Raw genomic sequence first — 23349 nt, 5'->3', positions numbered from 1 at the left:
AACCGAAGTGATTCGATAACATATTCTAATATCCATTCAGTTTGATTTGGTTCGATTCGAACTGAATGCATATTTTTTCCTAGTATGGGTAATAAGTATGAAAGAATTGATTCCTAATTGGCATAACTCATTTTACCTTTCCAAAGAATCTTAGACTGCTGTGCTACTTTATAAAGCACAGAACTTTCTGCTATAAAAAGGCTATTTCAATAGTAAGAAAAGTCTCAGCATGTGTCTTGTACTTACCAAATTATAATGTTTGCATGACCTAATAATTGATGAATATTTCATTTTATGACTGATTATTATGAACTGTGCTTTAGTAATAAGGATTACATATACAATTATTACACTTTAATCATGTTTTATAAAAGTTGATTAATATATATACATCAACTACCATTAAAAATTCGACAAAAATTACTAATATGGAGCTGAATTTTATAAACATTACATTTTGATGTGTGAATGTCGTGGCAAAATCCGGCTTCTACAAATCAGTTTTTATCGAATTTTTAATCATTGTATCGATTTTCCAAGAAACGACTTAAAACGTGATTGAATTGCAAAAACGCGTATAGTTGTAAATTTGTACGTAATAACCCTAATGAAATGATCTAAAACAATAAGACAAAAGCCTACAGTGGATGAAACAGTATTCACACATTTTGAAGTTTCATTCCACATGGACCCAAATTTCATTTTCTTACAAGTGATCATAAGTTTTGCCTTTTTTTGTTATTCCAATGTAGTATTGTTTTTGTGATACTTGACCTTTAATCAGAAACTATTCCTGAATCTTAATACATTTCAACTTATTGCAACCAAAGAAAAAAAAGGACATGACATAACATAACAAGCAAAAGCTTTCAAGTGTTTTGGTTCTTTATACAGTTTAAGATTCAGCACATAATAGTCTAACCCATGTTCTTCCAGCAGTGGAACATCAAGTTTAATGTGGTTAACAACTTTGCAATTAACAAACTATAGTATTCTTATAGAACGGTTATTGACTTTTAAATTCTTTATTCGGTAATAAAATTTTAATGTTACTAATAACGGCCGGTCACTAAATGATTTCTGCTGAATTTTTACTCACTTTGAGATTACAACACTAATAGACTTCACTTCAAAATATATAATGATTTTTACATGACATAACAAGATTAGAAATACATATGATTTTTCGTCAACCCATTTAATTAAATATTTTTTTCGTGTGATTCGATTAGTGCTTAAATTGAAGTTTGGTAACCAAAACATAAAAATTTGAAAGTTATGTTCTATAAAAACACTACAGTTTGATAACCGCAATTTTTTTAACCCGTTTTTACTGTGAAAATCAAGAATGTGAAGGATAATAGAAAAAATCACAATTAATGTTGCAAGGTAAGATTAAGAAAAGCATGAGCATAATGTTTGTTTATGCTTACTTGCTATTAAAGATAGATTAAAAAAAATAAACACAAAGATAAATCTCTTTGTGTTCTTCATTTCACTTGCCCATGATCTTGTCTTTGATCTTCTCTGTGGTTGTCTTGGCAGTTCCCAAAGCACCTGAAACTGAATCTTTAGCAATCTCTGTCATGTTATCTGCTGTTTCTGTTACTTTATCTGTCACATCCTTAGCCATTTTTGTAACCTGAAATTTTTATAAAAATGCACCAATAATTTTATAATTAATCTACCAAATTAAATCCTTAATTCATATGTCCATATAAGAAATTAAAAAAAAGGTGATAAGAAATTTATTACAGATTCAGCAGCTGAAGCAGCAGAATTTTGAATCAATTCAGTGGTCTTCCTCACTTCTCTTGCACCTTCTTTAACTGCTTCTGCTGCTTCTTTCACATTTTGGCATGTTTCTGCCGTCTCCTTATCTTCTTTTTTAGCCTGCAATTCCATTTTCATCAAAATTTTGCGATAAATTTTCGCGAGTTTTACATTTCGGGTTGGTTTCTATTTTTTAAAACTCTTATGAAACTACGAGACTTTATATTTGTAACATATTCTCGTAAAATATATCGTTCCTGCCGTAACTACGACTTACTTGCAATGGTCTAGGAGCAGCAGTGACAAAAGCTCTACTATTCCAAGCAGCTCCGGCCGGTCCGGCATTGAGGAAAAATTTAGAGATCTTCGTACTGATGTTTACAATTGTCATTTTCAAATAATTGATTATTTGATGGGTAACTTTGATCAATTCATTTGTTAGTTGTATAAATTTGAGTAAGAGGGTATTTAGTTAACTTTGACACTTGTCATTTCTCCAAAATAATCTCTTGTTTCATCAGGAAATTGCATAATATGCGGATTCAACTAGAACTAGTCTTTTGGTGAATTGCATGACATTTTGTTTCCAATCTAAATATGAAGAATATCATAGTAGTTCGAAATGAACCATAATGTTATGTTACACAAACTTTTCGAGGACTATGTTTTAACATTTCATTTCCGAAAAACGAAACAAAAATCTTGAGAATTCTGAGACTATATATTTATAACCTATTTTTATATAAAAAAAAATCGTTTTATGCAACATATAGCTTTTGTTAATGATAAATCTGATTCTTCAAGTCCTGCCATACTTCAAGGCCTTTTGGGTGTCGTTTTACATACCGCTCGACAAAAAAGTATTCCGAGACTGTAAGTAATGAGCTCAGTGCACATTCTATAAACATCCTTTCTATTCAAACCGGCTTTCATGATGCAATCAAATCTTTCTCCGAACTCTGTTCCTCTGCCTCGAAAAATCTTCAGCGCTTCTTTCATTTTGTTCGGGTTGTCAACTAATCCCGTATGCAACAGAAAGTTAGTTTTGTGCTTTTGTGATTCCTCCGACGGGTTAGGTAATTTGTCGAATCTTGATCCTAATCCCCATTTCTTCATTACTTGTGGGTTGTCCTGAATGAGTTTACAGAGTCTTTTCTTGCCAACATTCAGAAGACTTAGCAAAGAATTCGCTTTCTTCAACGTAAATGAACCGAGCAGAAGCGGGTGAGAACGGACTATACTCCCAACCTCATTTGCCTCCATCTCAATCTCGGTCACCACCTGAAAGCATCGCCTAAAGTTATCGACAAATTTACCAACTTGCATATCAGGAAACTGCACAAACATTGAACATATATTTCTCAACGAGGACACGGATTTGATCAAAAAACCAATCAAACCCCCGAGAACTCAAAGCAAATCGCGGGATGTTTCCTTAACAGGCAACCTAGCTGTAACTTATAGTAACCTTCCATTCAATCACCTCCACAAAGTCTACATTTACATCACCAATCAAAACACAAGGACTACAAGCAACAACCTTACAAACAAAAGACTGACTAAGCCCCAATTGTTCATAACCTCGAAGTTTTAACACCAAAAACGCCACGATCATACTCGAAAAGCCCCGACGCCTCCTTATAAATTCCCCCGATCTTACTTCTCGGAACCCCATAAATAATCACATAAAACATTATAATTCTCCAATAACACACCATCATCACTTAAAAACATCAAATCATTAGGAAGCAAGGGAATAAACTCACAAGGGTTTAAACCTAAACTCTCAAAAAAAAGGCTCAAATTCATTTATTAACCACTTCGTGTAATAAATTCTCAAGGAAATATGGCGAGTTTACACTCATGTTCATTTATTAACCAAATATTTGTCTGAAGCATGCCAATTTTGGATTTTAACTGTTCATACACTAGAGTATAACCTAGGATTTTTTCAAAAATTTAACAAAGACTCAATTGGACAAAGAGTAATTTTATGAAGGACCATAGTTTTATAAGGTTATTGGTCCTGACTAGAAATGAAAGTGTTTCTGGTGAAGTTTGCTCACCTTGTTCACTTCCAGTATTGTCTGAAATTGCAGAGACGGTGAAAAATTGCTCCGATGAAAAGAATGGCTTCTTTAAATAAGTACCCTACATGGCTATATTTAATTAGATTTTTACTGTTGACCAAAAAAAAGTTGATGACATACTTTTTAAGTTTCTAAATTGCACAAATAACTTTATGATATTTGAGGATTACTGTCAACTATAAAAAAGGAAGGAAGTGGTTATAAGAATCAAAATCTCCTATAAAATCTCAAGGCATAAATATATAGCAATTAATATTCAAGAATCTTTAATAATCCTTAATTATAGCAACTGATTATTTGAATTATATGCCATAAACGGCAAAAGGGAAATCAAAAAAAATAAAATAATTAAAAAAATGAAAACAACAAGCATTTGAGAAACAAAAGAAATCCAACAAAACAAGAAATTCAAATGTAATTCCCATATATAATGGCAAATACATGATTATTCAAATATATGATTCTTAAAAAACAAATAACAATTTTTTTAAACCAGCTGTAATTATTTTTTTCAACAAAAAAACGATTTGATTTTTTTTTAAATAATAAAATTTTACTAATAGTTACCTAATGGTTAACTAATATGAAAATTAACAAATTTTTTATTTTATAAATGCAAGAATGACAACATTGAAAGTTCTGATATGACGGAGTATGAAAGGAAGATCTTTATGTAGACATTGATTTTACTTTTCAGTTAACTAATAGTATACTACGAATCATTAAAAAATATCAATTTGTTCTTAATAACTTAACATTAGGTTGAAAAATAAAGTTAATATGAAATTAATATGCAGTTAACTAATAGTATGCTATTACTCATTAAATAGGCACTGTTAGTTAACTATTAGTCACATATTAGTTAACTGTAATTAAAAAAAGTAATTATCAATATATATTCATGTTTTATATAAAAAATCATACAAAGTTAGTTAACTATTAATTAACCATTAAAAAACATATAGTTAACCTTAATTATTTTTACATCATTGCTAATATCCCAATTACAATAAAAAAGACAACAGTTGCCAGCCACCGCGCCTTCGTTCATCATTCGCTTTCGTTCATCGTTCGCTTATCTTCGTCCCACTCCAACGACTACTTTCTTCGTTCAACTCAAACCGCCTTCGTTCATCGTTTTTTTCATCAGTTTGACAGAAAAAAACTGCAATATAAAAAATAACAAAGACGATTCAAAAACTTTAGAAATGCTTGCAGAATTAAAGTTTCTGTTATAAATTAACTAATAGTATATTAATAGTTATCTAATGGTTAACTAACATGGATACTGACAGTAAGTATTTTTAAAAAATGCAGCAATGACAACGTTGAAGGTTGTTGTTTATTATAAGATCAAAGGAATTTTAATTAAATACGATGCAGAATTATGAACTCTAAAATCAATTAATATAAGGAATTTTTAGAACAATTACCTTGACATCAACGGGCGGAGGAGCAATCGGTTTGTTCTTTTCACAACATTGACAGTGAAATCCTCTTTTTCTTCTATATGAACTTCAATGTAAAAAAAATAAAGACGATTCCAAAACTTTAAAAATAAATTGTAGAAGAAAAAAAATAACCCACCACCGCCACGACCTCCCGCCGACCTCCATGTCCGCCATCGAATCTTCCACCTCTTCCACGACCGCCATCGTCACCACAGCTTAATGGTTCAATTTATTGGTGCGAGATAAAAGACAAAAAGAGTGAGAGCAGATTTTATCAAAATTGAATTTTAGGGTTTATTGGTTCATAAGTATTAGGTTTTTCTTTTGGATTAGAGAAAATGGAGAAATCAATGCCGAAAATCTCGGTAGAATCTTTAAAATTCTATCTAAATGTAAGATATGAAAATCCTTTCCAATTTCTTTTTACCATATTTTTCAAATTAAAAGGGTATAAAGTTGAGATAATAAAGATTATTTTTGCAAGGAAAAAGATGGCCACCGTAATATTCAAAAATGAAACTTGGACCCGTATGTTTGAGATTAATATGGGCTAAGAAGGTATTTTGTGTGATTTTCTCGAAAAGAATTCTGAGCTTCACCAATTTATGGGTTTCTGGCCCATCAAAGAATGAAATAGAAAGAGGCCAATCTCATTAGTTGGGCTTCTGATCTAGTATGGGCTTCTTGAGTATGAGAAAGTTCCAATCATTTTCTTCGGGCTAAGTCCCTGTACTTTTACCGTTTTACTTATTTGTTTTTTTAAAATTGTATTCATTACACTCTTGAATTTTACGGATTTGATTTAATACGTCCTTCTATGGGATATTTTTACGTGTTCGCTATTATTATTACGTGAAAAATGAAAAAGTGGATTTGACTAAGTGAGTTAAGTTTTTAATTAAATAGGTTCATATATTATTAAATTTCTATTTATTTGGTCCGAAATTTTTAAATTATTATTTATCTAGTTCCTCGTCAAGTTTGATCTCACGAATATTTCACGGTAAATATAGTGGACGTTCTTTTTCTCTCCAAAAAAATCTTAAAATTTAAATAAATTAAATGGAGTGGTCATCATCATCACCATCACCATCGTTTATTGTTGTTGTTGTTACTGTTATTATTATTTTCGAATGATTAAATCTGAAATGCCAAACAGAGTTACTGTGTAATGTGTAAACCGCCTTAAACACACTATAGATGTGCAACATTGTGAATAGGAACAGAAATAATAACAATTGTTTTAATTTACGTTTATAAAAATAAGGCTTAATTACTTAAAAACCACCCAACTTCTAATTTTTTTTCATTTATACCATGACCTAGAAAAATTTTCAGTTGTACCCTATTTTTGATTTTTATGTTTCATCTCTACCCTAATGAGTTGAATTGACCTATTTTCTTTTGAAAAAAAGTTTAAATTAGTTCTTCATTTTTAACCTATATTCTAATAAAACGTTAACGATAATCATTTATGTATCTTGTTTTTAATATTTTCATCTTTAAATTAATTAAATTATCAAAAACATTACTCTTAAGATACAAACGAAACATAAAAATCAAAAATAGGGTACAAATGAAAATTTTCCTAAGTCGTGGTATAAATTAAAAAAAGTTAAAAGGTGGGTGGTTTTTAAATAATTAGGCCTAAAAATAAATGTATATAATTTGTCTATTAAAATGAAACTCCCACTATAAAATCTCAAAATATTTCAATTGATCAGATGATTGTCCTAATTAATTATGTACTAAAATATTGCTAGATTTTTATTTTATTTTCTATTGTTTAATTTTATAATTTTTTTGAACAAATTTAGTTTCTCATTGGGTGTTTGCTGAAATTCTTTATTAATTCAAATTAGGCAACTAGAGTATAATTTAGAACTAAGCTATCATAAACTATGTATAATAATGCTATTAGTTACATTTGAAACAAAAGATTAGATAGATATTGATAATAATTAAAATAAATAAAGATTAATTATTTTTTTATAATTTTATTTCAAATTAAATGAATTATTAATTTTCCATTCCTTTGTAAACCATGCTATACTAGCATATTACCCGCGCGATGCCGCGGTTTATTAAAATTTATATTATTACTATTATTATTATTATAAATTTAATAATATTTTTATTGATTAATGTTACTGTATAATATGGTGTTTTTAACTTTTTTATTTAAGCACAAATTACAAAACGTCTTTATCTAATAGAACAACTTTTCGTTATGTGGTATATATAGCATAAATGTCTAAAACGACTATATTTTGGTCATCCACACAACAAAAAACGATGTTATTTTACAAAAAATAAAGCATAAAATACATATCAAACTATAAAATAAAAAGTTTAGAAAGGTTGTGTTAAATGATGAGACAAATTGTAATTTATGCTTAAAATAAAAAAGCGCAAAAGGTTGTTTTCTTTAACATCAATTAAAAAATATTGGTGATGTAGGAATATTTTATCACATAAAACTATACTATTACTTTTAAACGGAGAAAGTAATATTTTATCATATTATGAATATATCAATATTAATATAATCTAGTTATTTTTAATCTTAACTAATTTAACATATAAAATATTATTAATTATCTAAACAAAAAAGTAGATAAAGTATATATAATAATTTATCTATTTAACAATTTAATTACTTAAAATTAAAAGATTTATGATAAAAAATACAATGAATAATGATGAAAATTATAAAAAAAATAGAAAGTCGTCACACCAATAAATAAATAAAAGTAAAGTTAAATTCAATTACAATTTTAAAATTTATTGTGGGAACGAATATTTGTTTTCAATCTCGCTTTACTTTTTTAAATTGTTTTATTTATATTACCTCAACTTCTAAGTTTTTGAAATAAAGATATACGCAAAGTCCGACCACATCATCCCCAAAATGGTGAAGCGTTGCTTTTAATTTCTAATTTTTATCATCGATTAAATAATCAAAATTGGACAAATATGTTATTTAAATAAAAAGCATTCCAGTTTTTTTAATAATCACACAACATTAATTTTATAAATTAATTAATCTATAATTATGTACCTTAATAGGAATTTTATTAAGAAAATCAATATAAGTAAACATTTATTTTATCAAAGTACAAAATATAAAATAAATTAAGAATATTCATATAGATTATAAATTTAATTTAAATTTATCATGTTTAAAATTATTAATTTACATTAAATATTTAAATTTAAAATAATTTTGTCCAAAATAATTCTAAATTAAATTTAATAATTATATTCCAAAAAATAAATAAATTACTAAATATAAAAATTAAAAATATATTTTTTTGGCATAAAAAATATTATTATTTTATAATAATTTAAGTAGTACTTATATAATGATGTTGATACTTTTATTATAAACTTTTTTATGTTACGATGCAGCCAAATCTTTTATTGTATTTAATTTTTTTATGTAATATAAGACAAAATATTAGCAATAGAAAAAAAATTATATTTAAGTTGTAGCATATAAATTGATTTATTTTTTATATATCTAAGTTAATAATTAAATTTTACTATGAAGAAAAAAATTTAAATTATAAAGCCACTTTATCATTTTTAATTTTTAAAATTTTACATATATATATGAAGTTTTAATTCATTTTTATTACACTATATATCTTTAAATTACAAATACACATAATTCATCTATATATAACAAATTTATTTATAAAATTCAAAATGAAATATATATACTTTCATAATTAAAATATAATTATAGTCACTATTTTATTTTTTTTCTTTCCTAATTAACAAAATAAATTGTATAAAATAATATTTCATAAAAGATTTACACTTTATTTTTTTTAATTTTCCAAAAATAATTAATTTGTTAAAAAATAAATTTTAAGGACTGAAGTGTAACTTTTATTATATTAAAGAAGTTAAAACATTAACTTTTCCACTATTTTTGGCTTATTAGGCATTAGTTTTGACAAAGAAAAAGAAATGTTGACTTTATGGCTTATTTCTATGTCGTTTCCAACCATTTTAAGTGTGCACCATATCCATTTTTTTACCGTTTGTCCATTTTGCTTTCATTTTTTTGTCGTTTGTTCCTGATGTCGTTTGTTCCTTTGGTTTCATGTATAGTATAATACATGAAAATATAAATATTGCATGTCTACTTACACAATCACTCTGTGTTCATCTGCAGGGTACAGAGTGGTGGAAGTGATGATAAGGCTGAACAGGATCCTCCTCCGCCCCAGCTGTTATTGCTGTGATCAAGACACGAGAGCTGCCATTACTACTGCTATTTATTTACCACACATCGAACAACGCATCCATGCAAGCTCTTTAATCCTTATCTCCATTAATTAGCTCATCAAAGTCAACTTTGTCAAACCAATCTCAACCCTAATTCTGATCAAACACTGTAATTATGATTGTTTTTAGCAAGTTTAATGAAGGTTTAATAGACATGCAAGTCGCGACATAATATAAATTCTTACACATGCACTTCAATAAATGAAATTGATATTGACATATGACTTCCTTAAATCTCACGTCTTTTGATTTCCCACCTAACTCTCTGATCCTAAATTCAAAGACTTTCCCTTCTCGAGATCTTTATTTACTACTCTCAACTGTTATCTACCCTTCATTCTCTTTATAAATATACATGCAAACCCCATGCAAACCCTACACCACCACCTCACATTTCGTAAATTTCATCGCATATTCAAGAAATAATGGGTAAGTTTTGGTGTTTGATTCTTGTTCTTGTTGTGTTTGCATTTTTGCATGCAAATGCACGTAATTTGCCTTCTGATGATGATCATGCTGGTGGCGTTACCGATCATCAGCAAACTGTACTGAAAAATAATGATGCTGTTGCACCGGCAGCTGAGTCACCAGCCGGTACTGGTCTTAAAGACAAGAAGAATTTCATTTACGGCGGTGTTGGTGGCTTTGCTGGAATGGGCGGCTACGCCGGCATGGTTGGGGGTTTGCCTCTTATTGGTGGAGTTGGTGGAATTGGCAAGTATGGTGGAATTGGCGGAGTTGCCGGAGTTGGAGGTGGCCTTGGCGGTGCTGGTGGTGGTCTTGGGGGACTTGGTGGCCTTGGTGGTGGTCTTGGCGGTGGAGCGGGTGGTGGTGCTGCCGGTGGCGCAGCTGGGGGTGCTGGTGGTGGGATTTTGCCATGTCCTTAATTGGGTCAATATTGAGGCAGTGGTTTAAATTAGTTGGTATTAATGTTTTAGCGTATTGTTTTATATGGCAAGTACTGTCCATAAATTTATGTTTAAGTCATGAATTAGTAGTCTCTACTGAGGAGTACATGGTAGAGTTTATTTTTATCTGTTGCTATGTAATGTTCTTTCATGTTTTAATGTTATTAGTCGTTGTACGTTTTCCTTCATTGAATTGTCTTTTTCATTTAATTTAGTTAATTATATTCAGATACAAAATAATTTAAATTCTCATTTCAAATTTTGTTTAACAACATTTGGGTTAATTTTTATTTTTTTTTAAACAAAAATAACAGATTTACTAAATTTTATGAAGTATAAACCATGTAAAAACAAAGTACGATAGAAGACTCTGTATGGAGTGGTCCAATGAATTTTACTGACTCTCATGGAGTATTCTATTTTATAAATTTTACCAATTGTGGAAATGAATACAACTGGGGAAATGAATACTAAAAAAATGTGATCAATTAGAGTAGAACGCAAAGGAGTAGTTATAAATTATAAATTTGTATAAATGATAAAAAAATGTAAATTTATGTAATGATAAAAAAATATTTATTTTGGTAAATTGTGTCTAGTCTACAGGTAATTAATCTTACTATTATTAAGAGATTCCAAATTTCCAATATTCCCATGTGTTGAGTAAATCTGAACTTCTGCATGAGTAGCTACCACCTGATGTCATGCAACATTGAATGACCGCCAGATTGCGATTTGTTCTTTTATGGTTTAACCCAACAAATTCAGGAACCCTAATGATATTTTTCTCATATTTCTATCGTTTGAGTTAAATAGTTATTTACGAGAAATAGAAATCTCCGATTAACGAAAAAAATGCATACGATAATTAAAAACAAGTACTAATAAGAATAAAATTTTGTCTTTTCATGCATTCAATGAAATTTATTACGGCAAAGAGACGAACCAAACATTGCAGATGTTAAGGATCGATACATTTAAGTGGCATGCAATTCAAAAAAGATAACTAATCTTCGCCACCTTTCTCATTCTTAAATTTAAAATAACCTAAAACTCACCCACCATCATTTCCTCCACCACCACCACCTCCTCCTCCTCCTCCACCAGCATTGCCACCTCCATAGCCATAGCCTCCACCATATCCACCGGACCCTCCTCCACCTCCGCCTCCACCTCCACCCCCGCCAGCTCCAACACCAGAATCACCATCATTGAAACAATTACTCTGTCCACCGCCATAACTATCATCATCATCATTCCCTTCACACCCATCAGCTTTAAAAAATAAAATGGACACCACCATTAACAAAAGCACCACAAATACCATAGAGCAGAACTTTTGCTTCATAGTTTCCATTAATTAGTTTTTCGCTGATATAAAAATGAATTAGTTTGAAATAACTCCACACACATTCATTTATATTTATAGTGCAGGAAATAAAGAATTTCATAACTTTCTTAAGGAAAATAACAAAAAACTTTCACGTTTTATAGTTCATGTGATTCTGAAAATTGGTATCCAATGTCTGTAAAAATCTCGTGAATAAAAAAAAAATCTATAGCACATTATCCCACATCGAAAAAACACAACTAAATTTTGTACTTGTTATATGCGTAAGGAAGTCTAATGTTTCAGCTGAGCCTGGTAGCGTGGGCTTGTAACTCAAGTGAGGGCTTTGAAGTGTCGGGACATTGTATCGATCCATTGGGTCGGGTTCAAGTGGCTAGACACTGGCTTGCCCAATCCAAGCCGAGAGTTGAGCCTTATGGTCCGAGCGAAGGCTTGGGCCATTCTGCTCCTAAATCGGAGGGTACTGCGTGAGGCTGGTTTCACAGAGCAGCGTTCACCTCCCGCTCTTGACAGTGGATGGATTACAGGCTAGTTGTCACTTGTGCTCAATATGGCTCCATGGGTTGGCCTCAATTGGACCACACTTTTTAATTTTTTTAGGTAAGTAAATTCACCTTTTAATTTTTTATAATGTTTAACTCTTCTGTTATATGTTATGTAGGCCATGAGGTACATTAATAAAAGTAAATTCTAATTGTTTTCATATCAATAATATAAATAAGCACCTCATGTTATTTTATTAATATATTAGTATTATATTTTTAAATCTTTTGAAAAAACTACCAATGTTTAAAATGAATTATGGTAATATGCAAATGTTTCAACTAAACGAGTGCATGTTATAAACAAAACAATTCAAAACATTACCGATTGCATTACTTTTTAGAATTTAATTGTTCATATTTAATATAATTTATTTAACTAAATGTGCTAAACATATACCAATGAACGCTAAACAACATTTTTCTAGGTCGAATGACGTGAAATAGTATCCTTCTAGGCCGGGTTCAATTTCTACGATAAATGTTCCTCTTTTTCCAACAATCTAATTACTCCCTACGTTCTAATAGAGTTGTCTACTTTTCCTTTATCACACAGTTTAAGAAAAATAATTATTGTTTATAAATTTTGTAAAAATTAAAATGAACATAATTAATTAAACAAATTAGACAGAAGATATAAAAAACCCTTGTAGTTTTCATAAAAGTACAAATCAGCCATTTTTTTAGGTATAATTAAATCCGTTTTGTTTTCAAAAAGAACAGATAACCCCTTTCATCCAGCATCATTGGAAACACTCGTTAATGGCTAACATGTCTCTCATAATCAAATAGGGAAAAAATTCAAAAATAATTTTAATGTTTAAAATATTTACTGAATATTTGAGGGCGTAAGTGTCCCAGAAGTAAACTAAAAGGGTTTATTTGATCGATTTTATAATAACAAGGATTTAATTGTTCAATTTTAAAAATATGAGGGTTTAATTGTGCCCAAAAAAAGTAAAAAGACTGATTTGTACTTTTGAGAAAAAGTCGAGGGTTTTTTTGTACCTTCTGCCAACAAATTATTATAAATTATTGATCAAAATCAAACCGAATAAAGAAAACTAAACAAATAAAATTTTAATTTAGTTGGATCAGTTATAACTTCGAAACAGAAGGATTCGGCAAGGTCTTAAAGCCCACAAAAATTGTAGCCCATAATTGGAACCCCGAAATCCAAATCTCAGCTTAATCCCTCCTCCAAGACGCGGGAAATCAAAAATCATAACGCAGGGACTAAAACAGAAAAAAATATTCAGCAAAAATGGAGAGACCGAACTCTAACAGCGACTTACACAGTCTGCTAAAAGCCATCAAATCTTCAGAAGTAAGTTTCAGCTTAAATTTTGAAAGATAATCCAGTCAATGCATGTTTTTTTTTTCAATTTAATCAGTACCTGCACTTTTTTTTGTTTACAGGTAGTAGAATGCCAGGTTCAGCTGATTGTTAAACTCACTGAGTTAGATTTACCTGACAAATCCGACGTCGCGTTAGTTTTTGATTCTCTCACAGTATCCTTTTGCTAATTCAGTTTTTGTAGTTATTCATTTCAATTCAGAAAAATCGCATAGAAATGTTAGCAATTTGACCTAATTTTAGATTTTGTGAAGTTTTTCAGAAACATCAAATTCTAGTTTAGTATATGAAATCACATAGAAATGTTAGCAAATTGACCTAAATTTAGATTTTGTGAAGTTACTTTTCAGAAACATCCAGTCCTGATTAAGTGATTAATTAATAACCGTTTTTGATATGCTATAATATGTTGTTTTTCCTTGACAATAAGTGAAAGACACTTTGGGATGAGTTTACTTGCTTGGATGTATCACAGTGTTTGTTAAACAAAGCTATAATTCAGGTGGCTTCGAAATATGTAGATTTGGACTTATCGGGATGTTTACTGCTACAATTTCCTGATCTTGGCACTAAGGTTAAAATTTTGTTATTGTTACATTATGTGAAATGGTGTGGTTTAGTTTCTAAACTAAATGTTTGTTTGTTAGGCAAGCCTATGGTGCGGGAAGCATTTGAAAATGACTCTTATGTCATCTGCTGATTCTCAAGAAGAAGAACATAGTGGCATTTTCTTTCAGGCATGTATGATCTGCTAGAACAGGATTATTGTTATGCTATGTCGGCCTGCTTTTCTGTTATTGCGAATTTGTTAGGATTGTAGTGTTTTTTAGTCTTGATGGATTGTGAATCTGTGATATGCTGATCTTTGGTTAGAGAAGTTGCAACTAAATTTCCATGATCGATTTTGTTTTATTTAACAGCAAGCACAGAACTAATGCACCAACTTTTTGATAGATGTTACTATCTTTTTGACAAGCATTATTGTTTTTCCTGCAGCTGCTTTTGGAATTTCTAAGCCTCTCTGCGTCCATTTTGATCAATTTGACAAGATACCCTGTATCAACTGACGTTGATTCTGCAGTTATTGTTGAAAGATTCGTTTTGGAGCAGCTAAATTTTACAAAGGATGTAGTATCAGAAGCTAAGGTAGCCATGCTTTGTTTTTGCTTCAAATTTTTTAATCCCTGTTTAATTCTGACCTGATAAAGGCTGACCTCTTTGAACCTCTTCCAAATAATTAAAAAAAAATTATACAAAGAATGGAATTTGCTAGATTAACCTCATTGATAAATCTTCTACAGCTATGAAAAATATAGGTCGTAAACCTATTAAATTACGAATGATGAGCTTGCAGGAAAAGTAAAAAGTTTTTGTTGAAATAAATAATCATGTCATCTGCTCAAACAGTTTTCCGCTCCTTAGTTGGCAGAATTAAATAAATTAATAATGTATATTTTACTTTTCCAAGCAGAGAATCAGTTGTGGCTCAGAAGTACTGAAGGCTGCACAAATGGTGATTGATGCTGTGATCAGACTGTGCAAGGAGTATTTCCTAGCTGTGAATTGGGATAACTGCGGTGGAAGATCTGGGAAGGAAGAGAGCAGCATAGATCCTATATTGGACAACTGTAGGAATCATGTTATAAACATCACAAAATGCACTATAGAGAACTTATATAAACTAGGCATTCTTGCAGCAAATGACGGTGGAAGTTTGGTAACGATTCTTAATGTGTCATGGAAAGGTGTGGTTACTTTGCTTCAGCAAGGCAAGCAAGTGCTAACTGATAGGGTATGCGTGCAAGATATTCTTATAACCCTAATTTCACTTGTCAAGGAACCTCTTAGACGTACATCCATGGCTTGGTCTTCGGTGGAGGAAACCATTTCTACAACTGATTGTAGAAGGACATTTCTTCCAGTTAAATTTTACCTCATTAATGCGATGAAATTATCCACCTTATATCCATGTCAAGCATTACTCATTTACAGGGAGGTGGCACATTGTGTCCTCATGATCTCAACCTTCAGGATTATACTAAGCTTTCAAAAGCTTTTGAATACTGCAAGTCAAGTGTTCTCCGAACTTCTAGAGAAGACCTCCATGGATTTCCTTACTTCTTTACTGAATTCAGCTGAAGTGAAACAGGAGCAAAAATTTGAACTTCTGGACTGGCTGTTCACGGATGAATGCCTCTCAAATTATAGTCATGGTGATTCAAGTAGTTTTTATAAGATAACTTCCGTGGATAAAACATTTTCTGCAAATTCCGAATCTGTATCTCAAGATAGGCTATTGCTGCTTGGTCGCGTTGCACTATTTCATACTTTGCTCAGGTATTCTGTTTGTCTCGAGGAAGACATACGGAACAATATAACAAGAAAGCTTGTGTGGGTTTTGGATGTATTAGTTAATGAAGAGGTGTATTCTTCAATTCTTGATTTGCAAATACCTGTAGCATATGGTTCTGGTAAAACAGCTGAATTGGTTTGGCAGCCTATTTTTTCTTCCGTCGTGGATGCAATAAAAACTTTCATGATTTTGGTATCTTCAACTTCTGGTTGGATGGAGTTGGAGGATTTTCTGCTTGAGAATCTTTTCCATCCACATTTTCTTTGCTGGGAGGTTATAATGGAACTTTGGTGCTTTTTGCTGCGTCATGCTGAATCTGACATGGTAAATAACATTCTCAATAAATTTTTCTCTTTAATGAAGCTACTGGCATCTCCAGAATCAGTTCATATTCCTGCTTCTCCCCTGAGAAAAATAGCAAGAATTATCTGCTTGCTTCTTACAAATGGGTCTTCATCTATGGTGGACCATGTCTATCGTTCAGTCGTTGGTGATGACAAATCTCAATTGTCATCAGTCATGTATATAGCCTTGCTCTTGGAAGGTTTTCCACTGAATGTAATGTCAGATAACTTGAGGAGTGTTGCTAAACAGAAAATCGTTACCGATTATTTTACCTTCATAGGAACCTCTGGTAACAAACTGTCGACTGCCTGCAGTTCGAGTCTATCGGCGACTCCAGTTTTTGCCCTGTCGGCTTCGCTGCAGTCACAGTAAGTATCCAACTTCTTTTCTGTATGGCTATTCAATTTTATAACTGAGATCAAATGATTTGTTCTTGATGCCAAGTTTTATGTCTTGTAGACAAGTTAGCATATCTGATGTTGACATGAAGAGCCTCAGCTTTTTAGTTACAACAATTCGCAACTTGAAAAGTGCTGTGGATAAACCAATGAAACAACATTATCACATGCTTTTAAGCGAGACACTGGGGATCATCTCGAATTTAAAGCATTTATATACATCTGATGAGATGGAGGAAGTAATCTTGGAGCTTCAAAACCTGTTTATCTCAGGGCCAGCCGCCTCTGATCCTCTGTTGTATCAATGCAAACCGTATCTGGCGCTTTACATGGGAGGACTTGGAGACATGGAGATATCGGAAAAGGATGATTGTGCAAAAAGCTGTGCCGTGTGGGAGTTGTATCACATGGTATTCAAGGAACGACACTGGGCGCTAGTTCATCTCGCAATTGCATCATTTGGATACTTTGCTGCTCGTACTTCTTGCAACGAGCTTTGGCGATTTGTGCCCCAAAATGCAGCTCTTTGTTATGATGTTATGTCCGGAAATGACACAAATGTGGAGAGATTTATGTCCGAGTTAAAATCATTTCTCGAGAAGGAAACAGCTCTTCTCATCGCTGATCCTAGCTTTGAGCAGCTTGAGTTGCTTATGAAAGAAGGTGCGGTACTGAAAGAAATGGTTCAGAGAGTTGCGAGCATTCAGATAGAGGCCATGGAATGTGAAGAAACTGATGTCGACCTCCAATCGAACAAGAGAAGGAAACTTCCTGATGGAATCAGCAAAGGAGTGGAAATACTCCAGAGCGGCTTGAAGGTGATCGGCGACGGTCTTTCCCAGTGGCAGCAGAATCAGATGGATTCCTCTGAACATCATGATAAGTTTTTAACTCATTTTTCTCAACTGCAAGATGTCATTACTCGCATTATTAGCTTGACCGATGAATAGTTATACTTTTCGCTTGTATGTTGAAGTATTGTTCTTCGAGGCTTAGAAAAACAAAAAAACTACTTCAATTGTATAGGTACATGTAAGTAAATACTTAATCTAACAGATGTGATATTCCCTCTCAAAAAAAAAAAAACAGATGTGATTTTCCAATTTGATGACTCGTTTTTGTGATTATAATAGAAATTGCAGGAGGTTCATTTCCATAAGCTAACTTATAGACTTGATGGGGGAAGGCATGATGGGCTTTTAAAAATTGAAAGCAAAAATGAAAATGCGCCGTTGCCGGGGATCGAACCCGGGTCACCCGCGTGACAGGCGGGAATACTTACCACTATACTACAACGACAACTTGATGTGAGTTATATTATATTTCTGCTGTTCAATGTGAATTTGGTAAAAGTTGTGGTCTCATTTTCACATCTCACCATGACCATTTTGTTGAAGACCATAATTCCACAAGATCTTTTAGGAAACTATTATTACTTAGTACATCTGCCACCACTGCTGTACAACTCAGAAATCCATTGATCGTTATGCTTTCATATCAACAAAATATTGCAAAAACGATAATAGCAATCAACACCTTTCAATTTATCAGATTCATATTAAAACATACAAAATATTCCAAAATTTGAAAAGAAAAGTAAAACATTACATACCAAAAATGGCTAACAATACAAAGAAAAATAAACACAAACCCATCATTCTACAGCAGAATCTCTAGTTTTTACACTATCACTCCCCTCAAATTTCTTCACCCCACATTGATGCTTCGAACACTGACACCGCCTCAGACTCTTCCCAATCCCTTCACTTTTCACCACTTCATCACTCTCATTCCCAGTCTCCAAAGAACCCATCATCGCCCTCTTCTTCTCCTGACTTCTCCTAAACAAACCCCTCATTTTCTCCCTAACAACACAGCTCCTCTCCTCATGCAACCCCCCACAAAACCCACACTTCACACTCTCCCCACCTCTCACACTCATAACCTGCTCAACATAAAAAGCCAACCTCAACGCCTCGTTTAAACACTCCGGCGTCTGCGGTATCACCCACTCTTTAAAACAACCCCTCAGCCCCTCAACAAACACCCCCTTAAGAATACTATCCGACAGTCCATGACCCTCCCATCTCTTCAGAATCCACTGTAGTCTCAAGAAATAAGACCGTACGCATTCCTCATCGCCTTGGTTCAAACTCATAAGATCAGACTTCAACTGCTCGACTACTTCAACTCTATGATATGCTTCTAGAAAAGATACCTTGATTTCTTCCCATGTAAGTGAAGGGTACGGTTCTATGTTGAGATCGTACCATAAAGCCGCCTCGCTTTCGAGCGTGACTGCGAAGATTCTCGTCATTGTATCGGTGGAAAAAACATTGTTTGCTCTGCAAACTTTGATGAACCTGCTTACGTGTGATATGCAGCATTCGTTTGGATTTCCATGGAAGATTGGCAGTGGTGCAACGTTGATGTAAGTGTTGTCCGGGCGGGTTTCGACACGAGAGGTTAAGGATAATTGGTCTGTGTTGGGAGTAGAATTGGCGGCGGAGTCTGATATATTTAAGGGTGGTTCTGAATTGTTGTAATCTTCGTCTGATTCGTAGAATGATTGAGATGGGGAAGTGTTGTCGGAATTGTAGTCGTGTTTGGAGGAGAGTTGAAGAGATTTACGTGAGTTTTTGGATTTGCGAGTCATGTTGAATGGTTTTGAAGTAGAGTTGAAGGACTGTTTTGTTTGATTTAAGGAAGATGACGGTTAGAGTTAGTTTCTGTGGGGGGTTACAGTTAAATGGTGACGACGATCGAATATTAAGTTTAGGATAATAAAACTCTTCTTGGGCTGGGCCGGATCCAACAACATATATAAGTAGATAAATTAACTAATAAAGATAAAAATAAAATATAAATCTTGCTATAAAAATAATAGAATATTCCGCTCTCTGTAGCAAATTAATAACTTAAGTAGTAATTTGCCCCTCAATTTATAAGCAATGAGTAATTAGCATATAAATTAATTTTATGGACAAATCGGTCATCAAATTAGTGATTATCATTATAGTCAAATCCCATTTTGACAGTTTAGCTAATTTGTCAAAATAGAATTAATTGACTATAATTATTAATTTTATGATTGATTTTCTATAAAGTTAATATATGTGTTAGTTGATCATTTCTTACAAGTTGAGAGGAAAAATTGTTATTTAAATATAAAAAAAACTAAAAAAAAACTAATCAATTTATACTTTTCAAATTACAATAGACAATGTTCGACCAATTAATTTGAGAGGATATTAATTTTTATAACATGTAATGTTCAATTAATTTGAAAGGATTATAATTTTATATTTAATTGAAAAAGAAAACTAATTATTTATATCTATTATTTTTTCCATTTTATCAAATATATAAAATATAATTGGATATTTTAATTCATCAATTTTAACATATTATTTTTGATAATCGAAGAAAGAGATTGCAGAGAAATTGAACACATGAGCTTGATAGAATGTTACCCAACACTTATAATATTTTTATAAATTTATAGTTTTTTAAATGATTATTTCACACAATTAATTTCGAATTTCAGTTTAAAAAAAGTTATTTAAATTTGAAATAAATATATGTGTTTGAAAATAAATTTAAATTAAAAATTAAATATATTGTCTCGATTAGTAAAATTTAACAAACCAAGAAATTTAAATTGTATTTTAAAAATATATTTAACAATTAATGAATATATATAGAAAAGCATTTTGCCATTTAAAAATAATGCATCCTGATTGTATAAAGTGGGCACTAAAAAAGTAGTGAATTGATCATGTTTTTAAATGGAATTCATCATAAATCCTTATCAGATAGTAAAAAATGTTGTATGATATGCTTCCATTTTAGTAACCACTTGATTCTATCTTTCTTTGAGGCCACATCTTCATGCATTAGCTCCATGTTGTTGAAAGCAAATTTTTTTGGTTAAATCTATTTTGTGGTCTCTAAATTTCGTTTTTTTGTTCATTGGATTCTTTAGATACTTAAACGGATATCCATTTAAAGATCAAATGAACTAAAGAATGAAGGTTTAGGGATCCAATAAAAAAAACAAAACCTTAGGGACCCAATGAACAAAAAATAAAAATTTAGGGATCTAAGAAAATTAAATAGAAGTTGAGGAACCTAATAAACCAAAATTGTATAATTTAACTACCCAAAATAGGTTTAGCCTTTTTTAAAATTATTTCTTTTAGATTATTAAATCAAATCGACTTAATTGATTCGGTGGAACTTTTTCATGAATTTAATTTATATTAAAATTTAACTGAAATAGTTAAATAATAGTAATGGATTGTTTTAATTTTTTTATACTACAAAAATATTCCTATAAATATATGGATTTCATATTCAATCTAAAAGAAAAAATTTGTAAAATCTATGGATTATTCATGGATCTCAAATTTTTTAAATTCAAACGGTGCCATTTTAAAACTATATATATATATATATATATATATATACCATATATAACATTAATTTTTTAAGTTTTGCATTAAATTAAATCCAATATAGCCAGATAATTTTTTGAAAACTTACTTAATTAGGATAACAGAATTACAACGACTAACGTGGAATTTCCATATATGGGTACTAATTGTAGTAAGTGCATAAAGTCTTTACTACTCCACCGTAAAAACCTATTCTACAATCTCTATATTGCTCCGCCGTAAAAAGACTATAAATATATAAAATAAATAATTAAAGGACTATTTAATTGTGAAATATTATTGAAGGACCAAGTGAAATTAAAATTGATTATACATGCAGTTTATGATGTTTAGCCTAAGAATAATGCATGCAGTAGAGATAGAGTTTGCATACTCATGAATTTTACGAGCGGTCTTATCCAATTTAATCATTAGTGCTATTTTTAGTTAATCATTTGATATTATCTTGGAGAAATTATTTGGTAGATCCAGTCTACCGCGTTATTCGTGTACTAAATTTATCATATTATAACACGTCATTAAAGTTGTTAGACTATCGTCACAAAATTATAGAAAGAGGAAACATTTTGCAATATATAGTTGTAGCAATTAATTTCCATTGAAATAAAATTATGATAGCTCCTTTTTATAGAAAACAAAAGGCAAAATACATATATGGTTTGTATTTGTCCCATTTTTGACATTATATCCATCAATTTCTATATTTTTAATTTTATATACATTGATTAGGTCATTCTTCATATAAGGAGTTAAAAGTGTCGATTCAGATAAAAAAATTTAGTTAAGTCCGTCAAATATATTTTATGTTTATATAATTACATTTTTAATCTTTACTTTATCAAATTATATATTTTTTTAAAAATAATTCAATTTATTCTAGTTGCACTAACAGCTCGTAAAATACACACGCTTAATTTACAGGACAAAGGTACCTAATGTTTACAAAAATAGAAATGTTAGGACTGAATGTTGTCAATTAAAAATACAAGAATTTAATGCCAAAAATGGACAAGTACATGGATCCAAATAGGGTTTTGCCAAAACAAACTATTACCGAAACATGGCAAGGTAATGTAATTAATATTATTAATTACATAAAATTAAATTCGGAATTAAAATCCTTGAAACAACCCAAAATATCTGTACAGATTCAATCAATAATTTAGCATCCAAAAAAGATCATATTTTTTGTTTTCCTTTTTTGCCTTTTATATACAAACATAGTACAAAATATAAACGATCCTTTTGACAAAAACAGAAGAAAATAAATTATAAAAATAGGTCAAAACCCCACACTTCACTCTCTAATTCATTTCCTTCAAAACAACAACAACAAAAAACCTATCAAGATGAGAAAAAGAACTCAAATTCTAATTCTAATATTTTTCGTCGCCATATGTATCATTTTCATGTCACTAAATCAACCAGAACGTTTTGCGGGTATAGAATACGACGTCCGCGTCGTCAATGGCTTCAGAAACAACTCATCGTTGCCGCTAGTAATTTGGTGCAGCAGCAATGGCGACGAACTCGGCGGGCGGGCTCTTCAGGAGGGTGACGATTTCAGTTGGAGTTTTAAGACCAATTTTTGGGGGACGAATCATTATTTATGCACCATGAAATGGGATGAAAGGCGACGAAAATTTGACGCCTTTAAGGTCCCTAGGGATATTTATCGGTGCAGTCTTTTCAAGAAATGTTCTTGGTTGGTCACTGAAGATGGTTTTTATTTCAGTAACGATGAAGTAAATTGGAAGAAAGATTTTTCTTGGTCCTAATTTATTTTTTTCTATTTTTTTTTAATTTTAAAATTAAAAAAATAATTAAAACTTTGTACTACTTTTAATATATATTAGTTTATGTTATAGTGGTTTTCATGCAAAGTTGTTGGAGGAAAAATGATGAGTTGTACTTTGTAAGATAAGAAAAGTATAATTAGGTCATGTTTGGTTTGTTTGCTACATGAAAAACAATGTTTTTGATTAATATAATTTTATCTTTATTGATGTCTTTTAAATTTTTTTT

At 31.1% G+C, this 23349-nt stretch overlaps 5 protein-coding genes, 1 long non-coding RNA gene, 1 other non-coding gene and 1 pseudogene across 7 annotated transcripts; 3 read left to right on the top strand and 5 right to left on the bottom strand.

Annotated features, from left to right (window-relative positions):
- Positions 1 to 1351: 1351 nt before the first annotated feature.
- On the bottom strand, positions 1352 to 2242 carry LOC126666863 (uncharacterized). The gene is made up of 3 exons (XM_050359745.2): positions 2051 to 2242; positions 1756 to 1893; positions 1352 to 1642 (listed from the first exon to the last, which is right to left on the bottom strand). Exons 1-3 carry the CDS (start codon positions 2162 to 2164, stop codon positions 1496 to 1498), a joined length of 399 nt encoding a protein of 132 aa, XP_050215702.1. The 5' UTR covers positions 2165 to 2242; the 3' UTR covers positions 1352 to 1495.
- A 147-nt stretch (positions 2243 to 2389) lies between these two features.
- On the bottom strand, positions 2390 to 4306 carry LOC126667381 (transcription termination factor MTEF18, mitochondrial-like; annotated as a pseudogene).
- A 431-nt stretch (positions 4307 to 4737) lies between these two features.
- LOC126667037 (uncharacterized) lies at positions 4738 to 5337 on the bottom strand. The gene is made up of 2 exons (XR_007638053.2): positions 5297 to 5337; positions 4738 to 5028 (listed from the first exon to the last, which is right to left on the bottom strand). It is a non-coding gene; the product is annotated as an uncharacterized LOC126667037 (long non-coding RNA).
- Positions 5338 to 9975: 4638 nt separating this feature from the next.
- Positions 9976 to 10685, top strand: LOC126669770 (glycine-rich protein 23). Its single transcript, XM_050363321.2, has one exon. It carries the CDS (start codon positions 10039 to 10041, stop codon positions 10498 to 10500), a length of 462 nt encoding a protein of 153 aa, XP_050219278.1. The 5' UTR covers positions 9976 to 10038; the 3' UTR covers positions 10501 to 10685.
- Positions 10686 to 11121: 436 nt separating this feature from the next.
- LOC126667380 (putative glycine-rich cell wall structural protein 1) lies at positions 11122 to 11878 on the bottom strand. Its single transcript, XM_050360336.1, has 2 exons — positions 11584 to 11878; positions 11122 to 11198 (listed from the first exon to the last, which is right to left on the bottom strand). The coding sequence occupies exons 1-2, from the start codon at positions 11876 to 11878 to the stop codon at positions 11122 to 11124; spliced, it is 372 nt and encodes a 123-aa protein (XP_050216293.1).
- Positions 11879 to 13546: 1668 nt separating this feature from the next.
- Positions 13547 to 17967, top strand: LOC126666641 (uncharacterized). Its single transcript, XM_050359472.2, has 7 exons — positions 13547 to 13741; positions 13834 to 13926; positions 14208 to 14345; positions 14419 to 14508; positions 14768 to 14917; positions 15243 to 16837; positions 16929 to 17967. The coding sequence occupies exons 1-7, from the start codon at positions 13679 to 13681 to the stop codon at positions 17815 to 17817; spliced, it is 3018 nt and encodes a 1005-aa protein (XP_050215429.1). The 5' UTR covers positions 13547 to 13678; the 3' UTR covers positions 17818 to 17967.
- A 127-nt stretch (positions 17968 to 18094) lies between these two features.
- TRNAD-GUC (transfer RNA aspartic acid (anticodon GUC)) lies at positions 18095 to 18166 on the bottom strand. Its single transcript has one exon. It is a non-coding gene; the product is annotated as a tRNA-Asp (tRNA).
- A 4507-nt stretch (positions 18167 to 22673) lies between these two features.
- On the top strand, positions 22674 to 23102 carry LOC126669719 (self-incompatibility protein S1-like). Its single transcript, XM_050363264.2, has one exon. It carries the CDS (start codon positions 22674 to 22676, stop codon positions 23100 to 23102), a length of 429 nt encoding a protein of 142 aa, XP_050219221.1.
- The last annotated feature ends 247 nt before the right edge of the window (positions 23103 to 23349 follow it).

The sequence above is a fragment of the Mercurialis annua genome, linkage group LG2 (genome assembly GCF_937616625.2).
Source record: "Mercurialis annua linkage group LG2, ddMerAnnu1.2, whole genome shotgun sequence".
Taxonomy (NCBI): Eukaryota; Viridiplantae; Streptophyta; class Magnoliopsida; order Malpighiales; family Euphorbiaceae; genus Mercurialis; species Mercurialis annua.
The sequence above is the reverse complement of the archived record's forward strand: the minus strand, read 5'-3'. Positions and strand labels throughout refer to the sequence as shown.

Excerpts from the sequence above, each read along its gene's own strand:
- LOC126666863 (XM_050359745.2), bottom strand. The coding sequence starts at position 2,164 with ATGACAATTGTAAACATCAGTACGAAGATCTCTAAATTTTTCCTCAAT. Across the intron at positions 1,894-2,050 it reads CTGCTCCTAGACCATTGCAA|GCTAAAAAAGAAGATAAGGA; the intron begins GTAAGTCGTAGT and ends ATGGAATTGCAG. Across the intron at positions 1,643-1,755 it reads CTGCTTCAGCTGCTGAATCT|GTTACAAAAATGGCTAAGGA; the intron begins GTAATAAATTTC and ends TAAAAATTTCAG.
- LOC126669770 (XM_050363321.2), top strand. The coding sequence starts at position 10,039 with ATGGGTAAGTTTTGGTGTTTGATTCTTGTTCTTGTTGTGTTTGCATTT.
- LOC126669719 (XM_050363264.2), top strand. The coding sequence starts at position 22,674 with ATGAGAAAAAGAACTCAAATTCTAATTCTAATATTTTTCGTCGCCATA.
- LOC126667380 (XM_050360336.1), bottom strand. The coding sequence starts at position 11,878 with ATGGAAACTATGAAGCAAAAGTTCTGCTCTATGGTATTTGTGGTGCTT. Across the intron at positions 11,199-11,583 it reads TGGTGGTGGAGGAAATGATG|AAGTTCAGATTTACTCAACA; the intron begins GTGGGTGAGTTT and ends CTACTCATGCAG.
- LOC126666641 (XM_050359472.2), top strand. The coding sequence starts at position 13,679 with ATGGAGAGACCGAACTCTAACAGCGACTTACACAGTCTGCTAAAAGCC. Across the intron at positions 14,346-14,418 it reads TTCCTGATCTTGGCACTAAG|GCAAGCCTATGGTGCGGGAA; the intron begins GTTAAAATTTTG and ends TTTGTTTGTTAG. Across the intron at positions 14,509-14,767 it reads ATAGTGGCATTTTCTTTCAG|CTGCTTTTGGAATTTCTAAG; the intron begins GCATGTATGATC and ends TTTTTCCTGCAG.